We start from the raw sequence: 13,934 nt of genomic DNA on the forward strand, positions 1-13,934 counted from the left end.
TAAACAGCTTTCTAGGTGTAGGTGACAGGTCCACTTTAAAGTAAAAAACAAACAAACAAAAACCGCTACTAGAAAAATTGGCCATGTAACTTATTTTGAAATGTAGGCAACTGGCACAATAGACCATCTTTTTCTTTCCAAAGAATGTCCTTGTAATTAGACGGCTCAAGTCTCGATGTGTGCAAAATGTTTTTTAAGCATGTTCATTTTCCAAAAAAAGTCCATAAAATCTACAAAAGTTGCCACATACATTCCAGTAGCAGAAACGGAATGAATTAACAAAGCAAGGGCATTTATATTAGCAATTTGGAGGCAAACATTTTTTTTAATAAAAAAAAAAACAAAAAACAAATAATTAAGCTGCAGCTTAGTACCCTAATTTTGGCCACAGTTAAAGCATGACCCAATTGCTCGTGCAGTTTTGCCTCTGAGGGTATATACTTACCGAAAACTAGAAATTCAATGAGAGAATGCATTCTTACTGTGGTATTTGTTAACTTAAAAAAAAAAAGTACTATGTCAATGCCTTTTAACTGGCACATCAATGTTCTGAATTTCTTGTTAGAATCAGATTAAGGAGACCGAAGCATGGATCCTGCATTGAATCTTAAGTGGCCATCAGACATCCTGAAAATGCCAAATGGTATTTCTGATTTAAGAAAACGTAGTTTGATGTAAAGTGTATTTACAGTTTCATGAGTACATGGCATATTTCTCATTATAATGATCTTGATGTAAGAAGCATAAGAAATGAACAGGGTGAGCAGTAAAACAAAATATAGTACTTTCTTCTAAAACTTTTCGCATTCCACTGGGTTAGGCTATTGGAGGACTAGGATAAAACGTTACAGCAAGACTGATTTTCCGGGTATCACAGAGCTCGTAAAAACCAATGTCATGTAGCAGCACTATTGTGACAAGGCATCATTGCAGAACTTCCAGTCTGCCAGTCCATAGGCAATCATGTACTTACTATGCCTTGAATAAAATACATTTTACTTTTGGCAGCTAGAATACAACAATTAATAAGCCTTTTGTGCTATCTAATATTAAAGAAGAAATGTCTTATATAAATAAAACATGTGTTGTTGGGAATATTATATATTAAGGAAACTCGGTAATAAATAGGATTCTTAAAACTGGGTTACAATAGGACTACATGCAGCTCTGCTTCTGCCATGTTTAGTTTAAAACTTTGCTGTAGGCAGCACTTGAAAAGAACATACATATGTGTGAGTATGTTTCTGGGGGAAGGGGAATTGGCATCAGGCTGAATCATGTGACTGCATAATCTTCCCCACTCGAAAATCTTGCTTTCTTGTAGAAAATAGACATTTCAATCTGCTTGAAAATTTGTGTTCTACAAACACAATGTCTTATCCTATACCTAGTCTCAGGACATTAAACATATTTCACCATACATAGGGGGTTATTTATTTTCGGGTTTGAGCGATACAAGTTTTTTTCAGACGAAAACCAGATTAATTTGAGTTTCCAGGTTGTTAACCTTGAACTCTAATTTTTTAAGGTTTATTACACTCCGACCCTGAAAATTGCTTGAATCCAAAAATACTCCAGCAAAAACCTGTCAAGGTCAGATGCTCCTTCAACCATTTGAAAATGTTTGTAGCCTTCATGATAGTCAGGGGATTTTAGGTGGGTTTCGATTGCAAACTCGATTCATTTGAGAAATTCAAGTTTTTTTCACCGCAAACTCAATTAATTTGAGTTTACGGGTTTTCACCCCAAATTCACTGATTCAAATGTTTTCCATCCAAGTTTATTCTTAAATCAGAAAACAATCGAGTTGTGAGTTCAATCAAGGTCTAAAAAACCTCACAAACCTCTAAAACTCAACCTTTGATAAATAACCCCCCAAATGTCACCAGTGAGTGTATTTGTAATTGGTCAATATTCGGTAACCAAAACTTTTAATAGCTGGGTAGGGGCTCTTGGCCATATGGATCAAGAAGAAAAAGAGAACCAATAATCTCCATTAGAGGCATTCACATCAAATTTTTCCAGAAAGACATATATAGCAGACCAGGTATATACTACATGCTATGTCAAATGGGGAACATTGTGTCACCTAAGTTTGTTGCATTATTTGGCAATATCAGCAAAAGATAAGATAAGAGTTTATAAATGAGAAATTGTACCTTTCCTGCACCAGAGGTGTCCCTCCTTGGCCTAGCAGAAGCAGGTGATACACATAAACTGGATAAGCAACTATTACACACTTTAATTTTTTTTAACACCTCTATGATTTTTTTTTTACTTTTTAATGTTACACCAATGACTCAAAAATAAAAAAGGCATTTTGTATGGTACATCATTTCAATGTCTTTATTGCTGTTTTTTTATGCCTGAAAAGGAAAAAATGAATAACAATTCAAGTTTCAAAAATAAAAAAGGCATTAACACAGCAAGAACATAAAAGTGTTGACAGCAGCTACTAAAATAGGTCCAGGTATGTTAGACAGACAAAGCAAATCTTGGTATTAATAAACATACTGGGGCTCATCGATCAACACAGGGCAAATTTGCCCATGGGCACTTACCTATAGCAACCAATCGGTGATTAGCTTTTTAAAGCCAGCTGCAAGTAGAACAATGAATGCAGCAATTTTATTGGGTGCCATGGGTTACTGCCCATGGGCAAATTTGCCCAGTGTTGATAAATGACCCCCACTGTTTCCAAGTTTAATTTTTATGGTCAGTGTCAGACTGGGATGCCAGGGGCCCACCAGAAAACCTTAGACCGTGGGCCCACTTTCCAAACTATTATTCCTCCTCTACTCACTTAACCTCTTTATTCTCTTAGTCTTTTATATCTACTTACTATACTCTTATTGTTCCATTTTTAAACCTCTTTTTTCCTGAAATGAAATAGGGAATGACCATGAAATAGGCCAAATTGTTAGAAGCAGCAGGGCCCACTGACACCTGGGCCCACCGGGAGTTTCCTGGTATCCCGGTGGGCCAGTCCGAAACTCTTTATGGTTGTCACTTATCAATTGGAAACTTCACTCAACCCCAACACTAAGAGGCACATTTATCAAGGGTCAAATTTCAAATTCATGAGTTTTTAATAGCTCCCATTAATACAAAAATCGACCAATCGAAATGTATTAAAAAATCTAATTTGATTCTAATTTTAAGAACTCGATTCAAGTTTTTTTCGGAGAAAAAACTTGAATGAGAGGAAGGCTGCAAACGACTCAGAATTTATCCCTGGACCTCTCCCATTGACTTAAACAGCAATTTGGCATGTTTTAGGCTATCTATATACCTAGATTTATTGTAATAGAGCAAACATCCAGAGCAATACATTTGCATTTTAACAATGTGTTTGTTCATTTTTTGTTATTCACTCCAATTTTATTTAAACAGCTTGGAAATACCCTATCATTTTCAAACCTCCCTAAAAACACCTGTCGATTCAGACATTTGGATGATAAACTATTATGATAAATCCATTGTAATGCTTTGGAGGCCAATCACTCACTTTTGCATTGTTATACACAAAGACACACATATATTATAATTATTATTAACATGTATCTTTAGAGAGCCGACACGTGCAGCACTGTAAAAAGAAAATGTGTTTATACAAAGAAATTACATGATTACATACATAGAACATACAGAGTTACATACATAATGACCAGTATCAGTACAAAAGGTGAGGAAGGACTTGTGCAAAAGAGCTTACAACCAAAAGGGGAAGGGAATGAGACACAAGGTGTGGGAGTGGGCAAGATCAGAAATAAGCAGGCGAGAGATGTCATTTAGTAGCTAAACAGAGGGAGCATAGGCTTATCTAAATAAGTGTGTTTTAAGAGATGTTTAGAAAGCAGAAAGGTTGGGAGACAGTAGGATAGACTGTGGGAGAGAATTGCAGAGGAGGGGTTCAGCCCTTGCAAAGTCTTAAATGCGAGCATGTGCGGAGGTAATGAGAGAAGAGTTGAGGAGCAGGTCAGGAGAAGCATAGTAAGCGGTTGGGTGAGAATCTAGAAATACGTTCAGAGAAGTAGGGAGGGGCAGAGTTATGAAGTGCTTTGAATGTCAGGGTCATTAGTTTGAATTTTATTCTGATAGGTAGTGCACGGCAGAGGAGGATATATATCACAGACAAACGTGTACATAGAATTACCAATGGTGCAAAGGCAATTTATTATACTGCACAAACCCAGAGCTAGATTATTTGACAGATACATATTCCTGTTAAGAACCATAATTACTTTACTGCAATAATGTATATGGATAATTGTGACTTACAATAAAGTTCCTGCTTTCTCCAAAAGTAAAATCATTACAAGCACAAATAGCTTTAGTAAAGCAGAGAATGGCAGTGAGTGCAGTGAATTTATGCCTGTCAGTTAACTAAATCATAGGCTATGGATAAATGATCTGTACACCAAAGGACATCCAGCTGGAAAAAAACCATTCCATTACACATACACCAGCTATGATAATATGAATTTATTGTAGATGACAGGGTGTGTATAAGTAGCTAAAATGCTTGCTCTTGTTTAGAGTTGACTTTTCAATTTGTTCCTATTTTATTATTCTGTTGCTACGATTGCTGGGTCCTAAACCTGGAACTGGGGTACAGTACTAATATAGATAATGAGCACAACTGAAAACTTTTGCACAAATATTATGTACACCATCAAATAACAGATAATATTCAAAGGTGAAGATATGCTTTTCTTATAAAGGTACTGTATACATTAGTATACACATGTTAGTAGTACAGCCAGGGCCGCCATTAGAAATCACGGGGCCCCGTACAACAAAATTTTTGGGGCCCCCTGGGCCCCGCCCACACTGACGACCAAGCTCCGCCCCATATCCCACCCACATCGCAGTTAAAAGACCACACAGACATCAGCGCTAAAAATGTAACCCCCCCCCCACACAAGTTGTAAAAAGCTATTGATGGTCAGGGCCCCCTTATAAAAAAAATTGGGGCCCCAAAAAAAAAAATTAATTTTTTTTTTTTTAAAAACATTGGTGGCAGGGGCCCCCTTATAAGTTAAAAAAAACTTGGGGCCCCAACAAAAAAAAATGTAAAAAAAAACTAAAAAATAAACAAACATTGGTGGCAGGGGTCCCCTTATAAGTTAAAAACAAATTGGGGCCCCAAAAAAAAATTTGAAAAAAAATTAATTTTTTTTGAAAAAAAAAAAACATTGGCGGCAGGGGCCCCCTTATAAGTTAAAAACAAATTGGGGCCCCAAAAAAAAAATTTGGAAAAAAAAAATTTTTTTTGAAAAAAAAAAAAAAACTGGTGGCAGGGACCCCCTTACAAGTTAAAAACAAATTGGAGCCCCAAAAAACAATTAAAAAAAAAAATAATTTTTTTTTGAAAAAAAAAAAAAAAACTGGTGGCAGGGGCCCCCTTACAAGTTAAAAAAATTTGGGGCCACCAAAAAGAAAATTAATTTTTTTTTAAAAAAAAAAACAATGGTGGCAAGGGGCCCCTTACGAGTTAAAAAAAAATTGGGGCCCCAAAAAAAAGTTTTAAAAAAAAGATTGGTGGCAGGGGCCTATAGAATATTAAAATAATACATTGGTGGCCAGGGGATAAAAAAAAACCACAAACTGGTGTTCAGTAGAATTGAACTCATGGCTTCAGTACTTCAACTTCGCCTCCTTTCGTGACTTCGGGTCTTTTCACCGCTTCAGGACTTCAATTTCGGCTGTTTTCGTGACTTCGGGTCTTTGCGCTGCTTCAGGACTTTGGCTTCGGCTGTTTTCGTGACTTCGGGTCTTTTCGGCGCTTCGTGACTTCGGGACTTCGGCTTTTGCCGTGACTTCGGGTCTTTTCAGCGCATCGGCTTCGGCTTTTCGGCACTTCCGCATTCGGCACTCAAGAGGAATGACGTACGGCTCGGGCGCTCGTAAGGGGGGCCCGGATCTTCAAAAAAATGCAGCGCTGCCGGGCCCCCCTTCATGCCCGGGCCCGGTACGCTTGTCCCCCCTGTCCCCCCCTGATGGCGGCCCTGAGTACAGCTACTATCTTTATACCGATAACCAACTACTGATCCCTCCTGCCACAACAGTTTATATATATTTAAAGGAGAATTCAACCCCTTTGGCGCTAAGGATAACGGTAAGGATCTATTGCGCATGCGCCCGAAAGTCACGAAATTTCCGAAAAAGAAACCAGAAACTTTGTGACTTTCGGGCGCATGCACCTTGTACAGTCGCATATGACTGAGTTACAAAAGTCACTTAAAATAATCAGTTTTACAGTAATAAGGGGGAAGTATAAACAAAGTCTAGTAATGCACAGTAGTAATAATCAGCAGGTAACAATTACTCATCTTTCTATTCAGCACCTCTCCTATTCAAATCTCCGTTTCTTATTAAAATCAATGCATGGTTGCTAGGATAATTAGGGTAATTGCTGAAATTGCAAACTGGAAAAATGCTGAATAAAAAGTTAAATAGGTGAAAACCGCAAATAATAAAACATGAAATTGCAAATTGTCTCAGAATATCACTCTCTAGTCTACATCATACTAAAAGCCACTTTAATAAAGGCCCCAATGTATCCTCTACACTCCACAAACATATTAAATGATGTTGGGAACTAATTTACTCCAAAAAACAAACAAACCATTACAATCTGCTTCAACGAATATAAAGAAATGCACAAACACAGGGTTAATAATCATGGTGGCTAAAACAACTTAGCTGCTGTAAAGACAAATCATTCAACCTTCTAGTGACATTACACATTGTTTTAATGTGTGTCTGCAATTTCACAAAGGACTGAGACATACAGGGCCTAAGGCTTTACTCTTTCAACTTGGCTTCATCTTTATCTGGTGGGAAAATAAAAAAAAAAATGAAGATCTGTTCTAATTAAATCTGAATTCTCACAGAATCATTAAAAAGCCTGGATCAATAGCTGCAGCCTGGAGTCTTAGCTGTTCTCCATTGGACTTTGACATCAGATATGAGGAAAGAAAAGTGAGACCATGAAAGTGTCAGTGTGATAAAAGGGCCCGTACAGGACATCTGTAAAGCCGATGACACAAAGAAAGTACATCTTTATACATAGGTTCCCACGGAGTTGATGCTTGGCACTGAAATACTGTTTCAATGAATTTTGTCTTCAGGAAATACTCTTTCATATTTGCCATCACTTGAGTAGAAAGCAAAATAGACATCCATCTTTATGTGACCAAGAGTTTGGACCTGCTAATATTGAGAGATATTTTTGCATCAAGTTTCGTAGTGGACATACAATTTAAAATCTACACGTTTCCATAAAATGTACAGGCTTCTTTACATTTTGCAACTGTGAGCATTGGGATAAGTGCCAAGCAGACAAAGTAACAGGCACCTTTATTTTTTGTCAGTACAGCCAGTGTGCAGTAAAACCCAAAGTGTTTTATATAAAGGAAATGATTTTCTTTTTCTCTGCAATAATAAAACTGTATCTTATACTTCATCTTAACTAAGATATAATTAATCCTTACTGGAAGCAAAACCAGCCTATTGGGTATATTTAATGGTTACATGATTTGCTTGTAGACTTAAGGTATGAAGATCCAATAAAAGAAAGATCCATTATCCAGAAAACCCCAGGTCCCAAACATTCTGGATAACAGGTCCCATACCTGTACTGAACGGAAATCCGTTATTGAGAAAGCTCCCGAATTATGGAAAGGCTGTCTTTTATAGTCCCCATTTTATCCAAATATTCCAAATTTTTTTCCTTTTTCTCTGTAACATTAAAAAAAGTAAACCAAGATATAATTATTCCTTACTGGAAGAAAAACCAGCCTATTAAAGGAGAAAGAATGGTTGAAACTAAGTAAGCTTTATCAGAAAGGTCTATATAAATATAACAGTAAACCCTCAAAGTAATACTGCTCTGAGTTCTCTGTCAAAAGAAACACCACATTTCTTTCCTTGTATGTGTACACATGGGCTTCTGCATCAGACTTCCTGTTTTCAGCTAAAACCTCCAGGGCTAGGACTTGAACATGCTCAGTTTGCTCCTCTCTCCCCATCCCTGCTGTAATCTGAGCCTAGAGCTATGAGTGAGCAGGGAGAGACTCAGGCAGGAAGTGATGTCACACCAAGCTAATATGGCAGCTGCTATCCTAAACAAACAGAAAGAGCTTCTAGAGCTGTTTATTCAGGCATGGTAAATCATTTTGCAGAATAAATATAGTGTTATAGCTTGCACTATTGTGGCTAATCTATTGCCAATTATCTGCCTTGGTAGCTTTGCTTCTCATTTAATGTTTATTTAATATTTACATGATTTTCTAGTATGGTATGGTTCTAGTACGGTATGAAGATCAAAATTACTGAAAAAACCATTCTCCGAAAAACCCCAGGTCCCAAACATTCTGGATAACAGGTCCCATACCATTATTATATTAATATTATGCAAATGGAAAAGAAGCACATGAAGAACCACTGAGTAAATTGCCATTGTACAGAAAGGCAAAAAAAAACAGTGACTACCACTGAATTATCCACACCCTCATTACCAAGGAATCCATTATGGTTGATTTCTCAGCACGGAATCTCAGCAGAAATGTCATATGTTAAATATTGTCAAAAAAATAAGTCAAAAATAAAGAATTTATACTTACCGAAAACTCCTTTTGCTTAGCAAGTATGGACCTAGCTCTGTTGTATCCAGGAGTGGAGTGCACGTGACAATTTTGAGCCAAAAATAACAAAAAACGTAAGTGACGAAATATTTTTATGCTGTACAGAAATTACGCATGCGGAATGACACTCGCTCGTCAATTTGCGTCCAAAAAATTATGCAGGCAAGATGCCAATGCAACCATGTGGCAAACAAACTGCTCCATTACTTCTTCACTTATGTCCTACTTCCACCAAGGCATCCATAGTGCGGCTCTGGAGGAGAAATCCAGAGCCGCACTATGGATGGTCGCCATATCGCCTTTTCTGAAGAGGAAAGGAAGTGGAGTTTCGGTAAGTTATTTCTTAATAAAGGCTTTGCAATTTTACATTTTAATTTGTCTTGGTGGTTTTTTTCATTGTATTCTAACGAATTTTTTTTTTTAATTTTTTGATGTTACTGTTCCTTTAAGTGCTGCCTGCAGGGGCGTGAGGGAAAAACATATTACTAACAATCAAATAATTCTGGGGTTATTAAGGTCGAGTTTGTGAGTATTTTTCTACCTCGAATAAAAAAAAAATCCTGAATGTAAAAAACTGGAATATTCAAATTGATTGAATTATCGACAACAAAAACCTCGAATACCTCGAGTTTTCGAGCCAAAACCACCTTCAAAAACTCGAAAATCATGAAGGGGAAAAAACATCTTCAAATGGTCCAAGAGACTTCAGCCATTGACTTCTACATGCCCTTGACAGGTTTTAGCTGGAGTATTTTAAGATTTCGGGCTTTTAGCAGCTTCAGGGCATAATAAATCTTGAAAAAATTAAGTTGTTTTTTTTTATCCCGGAAAAAACACTGTTTTGGTTTTATTTATTTGAAAATAAATATGTTTATTTCAAAATAATAAGTATAGTACTTGTATTGTAACAGCCCCAGAGGAGATTCTGTAACCTTCACTGAACCTTCATAGAAAAAAATAGATACTGAAAAGAATGTGAGAAAAGCATACTAATGTTATCTACCTAGCAAGTCATGTTGAAAAAGTAGACTAGCTGTCAATTCATCAATACTGAGTAGAAAAATACTGCTGCTACTATTAGCGCCATGTGTCTTCACCCTAGAAATTGAAAAAAAGGGATAAAAAATGGATTTCAATGCATGTTTTCTTTGTGACTGACTCCCTTTCTAAAGAGAATGGGTTTTTATTGTGTTGTGTTTATCACTAAATTACACTGTGTACATTTCAAATAATTCATTATACCATTTAAATATTATTGAACCAATTAATGTGAGTTTTTTTTTTAGTTGTAATACTGGTGTGTAGGCAGCCATCTAAGGTCTAGGGATACCTGATCCTGAGCAGTCAGAAAGAGCCAGCACTGCAGAATGGAATTGCTTTTTTCTCCTACTCAATTTTCTATTGGGTGCTATTCTCATATCTACCAAGAGGTAAAACACATAGGTACTATCCATTCAGGCAGCTGAATCCTTCAGGAGAGGTGTCAGGGAGCTGTTATCTTGTTACTTGCCCATTGTTCTGCTGATAGGCTGTTGAAGGGGAGGAATGGAGGTCTGACATCACTCAATAAAGATTAACTGAAGTTTATCAGAGCACAGCACAAGTCACATGACTGAGAACACTTGGAAAAGTAAGAAATAGCAAGCCTTGTGTCAAACTTCAAAAGTAAATTAAAGATCAGCTTATTCTTTTGAAAAAAAGGATACATTTCTAGATTGAGTAGGCCCTCTCTACATTCTGTATCAATTAGAATTTGATACAAAAGACTCAGCATCTAAGCACAAGTAAAGTAATGTAGTATATGCTGTCCACAGATATTTCCATTGGGGAGAATAAATAACCGGTCAATAAGCAAATGGCCCAACAAAGGATGACTAACTCCTCGGGACGCTCCTTGGATCAAGAAGACAGATAGTTTGAAAGTAGCATGAAAAAGGCCATTTATGGCCAATTGGAACAACCAATAGGTGGCCTGTAACACTGCTTGTCAGCAATATACAGTGCTGCTTTAACATCTTTACCCCGGTGGTTTCACACAGGAACACAAGGTATTCATATATGCTAGGTTACATCAACCATATGTGTGCCTGTTACAACCTGTTGATTTAGAAAACATTTTTTTGCTCCTTCTTGTCAGGTATAAAACAGAAATAACAATTGATATGCATATGCCAATTTGAGAAGATTTACTGATAAGTCACTTTCAGCATGTTGGATAAGCACAAGACAAAAACTGTGGTACCGTGTTAGCCAGTAGCAAAAATAAAAAATAATAAAAAAAAAACAAATAGTATTGAAGAAGTCCTGCATGGGTCCCTTTTTTGGAACCCGTACCCGACCCGTTACCTGCAACCCGGACCCGCATTCTTACCCGCTTGGACCTGCTACCTGAACCGCAAGTACCTTATCTGCAACCCTGACCCATGACCTGCTGACCATCAAGAATCAGGAAGTGCTGTCATTGTAAACCGGAAGTGACATCATGCTATCTTCTATACTATTGAGAAGACCCGTGACCCAACCCACAAACCCGCCGACCCGCGTCTATACCTGCACCCGGAAACTTCTACCCGCAACCCACAGGGTACCGCAGCTTTTTGTGCGTAACCCGCGGGTACCCGACCCGCTGCAGGACTCTACAACAAGGCCCCTTCGTCAGGCAAAATACAAATGAAAGCTGAAAAGGCACAGCTAAGCTAAGTTTCATTGAGTGTTCCTCTTAAAAAAAACACAAATACCTGTATGCAAGAGCAAGGGCCCAGGCACTGGCAGCGCAGTACAGACTGTCGTGAACCTTTGCATTCTTGAAGTCACCAGCAGTTTTTGTCGGGAACAAACCGGTCTGTGGACTCTGATAATTCAACACTGTGATTTTCACTGTAAAGATCAGAAAATTACATTTAATAGATTTGCTTGATTATAAATTTACTAGACAATCTAAAAGAAAGCTAATATTAAATATACATGTACAGCAGAACCTCAATTTTACATCCCCTGATTTTAAGGTTTCCCTCATTTTAGATTGTTGTTTTGTGGTCCCATCTATATATTATGCACAATACATTTCCCTGATTTTACATTTTCTGGGATTTTGCACCATTTTTTTCTGGCTCCCTGAAAACCATAAAATGGGGGTTCTCATGTATATACAAAACTCACAAGTAGTTTGTCTGCTTCTGTCAGCAAATCAACCAAATTAGTAATAGTTTTTCCTTGATACTTGTTAACTGGAATAAGCAATACATAGTTATTTTCCAGCTAATAACAGTTAATTTCTGCTTTGTCTACTGAGACCATTTGTTCTGTTTTTTCCATTGTTATACTCATCTTTCCAAAGCCCTCCATCAAAAAATTATGCTTTACAATAAAATAGCTGGGGTTCAAGTTTCTTAGGCAAAAGGCACATGGAGTTGTGCCTTGGTGATTCAGGGCAAAAATGCATACTTTTGAGATTTCACCACTGTCTTGGGAAAGACATGCACGTCGGAAGCATACCATATGACCCCTATACTATGGACAACAATCTATTCTCTTACGTTAAAGTGATTTTTAATAACTGAGGTATTCAATTCTTAACAATGGATCCAAAAGTATGTACCAAACCAGGATAGTAAATAATGTGCTAAGTGAGAATTCAGCATTGCATATGGTCTTGTTTGCATGATCTGCTGCCTTGTGCTAATGGAATATAATACAGTATTATAAAGTTAATTGCAATCGCAGCTCATTTATTTGCTAGCAGACTTTTTTGTGGTTGGAGTAATATTAGTATTCAGCTCACCAGCTCTCTTCCGAACAAACACTTTCACAAGGCTGCAGACAATATCTCAGCACAACTTTCTCTGTATCAGTCACCGGCGCTTTTAACCGCTTACTGAAGCATGAATTCTATAATTATTTTGGTTCCTTCTTAAACTCTGACTCAACTCATTTTATAAAGGGAGGCATCTTATATGGAAGTCATGAAAATGGTGTACCAGCAAGTACTGCTGGCTCTGCTTTGCAGTCTCGCTCCAGAATACACGGATACTTGGACAAAAATGATGTATATTAATATGCTGTATAATGATCGCGCCTGTTTGTGATCTACCCTCCAAAAATATTTGCCTGCAAAATGCATTGTGCCATAAAACTTATTTTTTTAGTACTCAGTATTCCATAGTGTACAATGGTTCTGAAGACTAAAGAGGTACAGATGCAATCTAGCTGTCCATATGTGTACTTATTCTACATGATGTAGCTGCTCAATCCTTAGGGCCACTGTTCAGGGCAAATAGGTTATCAGCTTTCAGGTAAAGACACATAAACAAGAAGGGAGAATGGGGGAGGAGATTTGGTTGGAAATACGGTTAAGGACAGGGAGGACCACAAGTTGTAAAAAAAAATGTAAGTTTTCAAATGCAACGAGTCCGACTGGTAAAATGGGAGATCTGGAGGTACTGGTGAGAGCTGGAGGTGCTGGTGGAGGGAAAAATTAGGTTATTGGTGTTGGAACATGGCATTTCACATGACAGGACAGTTAATATCAATGGCTATACTTTGTTTCGGAGGGACAGAGGCAATAGAAAAGGAGAAGGGACTATGTCTGTTTGTTAGGCAGGATTTAAAAGCTAAGAAGAAGGAGTTGATGTTAGAAAATGAGGTGCTGAAGCATTGTTGGTGAAGCTTTTCACAACAGTAAATTAGAGTCCAGTAAATTAAAGAGTAAGCTATAGACCCCCAATGTAAGCGAAGAGGAGGTGGCTAGGCTACTAATGCAAATAGAAAAGGCTGCTAGTTTGGGGAAAGTAATTGGGGATTTTAATTACCCAGATATTGACTGGAGCAACAGTACTGCCAGGACAGTTATTGGGAACTTTAAGTTTATAAACTTACATGACAATTAACAAATTAACAGTCTAAACGTCTGTAAGCAGGGTCTGACTGGGGGGCACGAAGCCTACCAGGACTGCTGTCCAGGACCCCCCTCCCTCCTACTGTGACACGCGAAGGTGCCGCTCTGTTTTTTGAAAAGCCGTACATCAGGAGAGAGGTCTGGCACGGCAGGGGCCCATGAGGGTCGGAACCCACCGGGTTTTTTGACGGTGTCCAGCCGGGCCAGTCTGTAAGTACTCACCTGAGACCTACACGTGGTAATTTAAATAGTTTGATTGTAGAATAGATACATCATGAGCTCTGGATTGGTGTAATAATGCTAATGCATGGAGTAGTGAAAGTACAACATTGAAGAACATACTACACCATGATATTTTCCTATTTAATATGTGCTTAATACCATAAGCT

At 37.8% G+C, this 13,934-nt stretch overlaps 1 protein-coding gene across 1 annotated transcript in view; it reads right to left on the reverse strand.

Moving 5' to 3' along the window:
* phkb.L (phosphorylase kinase, beta L homeolog) overlaps positions 1-13,934 on the reverse strand; it is a 205,584-nt gene that overhangs the window by 154,933 nt on the left and 36,717 nt on the right. Inside the window, 1 exon segment of the mRNA XM_041590233.1 lies at positions 11,390-11,528. Coding sequence (XP_041446167.1) covers positions 11,390-11,528 — 139 coding nt within the window.

The sequence above is a fragment of the Xenopus laevis genome, chromosome 4L (genome assembly GCF_017654675.1).
Source record: "Xenopus laevis strain J_2021 chromosome 4L, Xenopus_laevis_v10.1, whole genome shotgun sequence".
In the NCBI taxonomy this organism is placed as follows: domain Eukaryota; kingdom Metazoa; phylum Chordata; class Amphibia; order Anura; family Pipidae; genus Xenopus; species Xenopus laevis.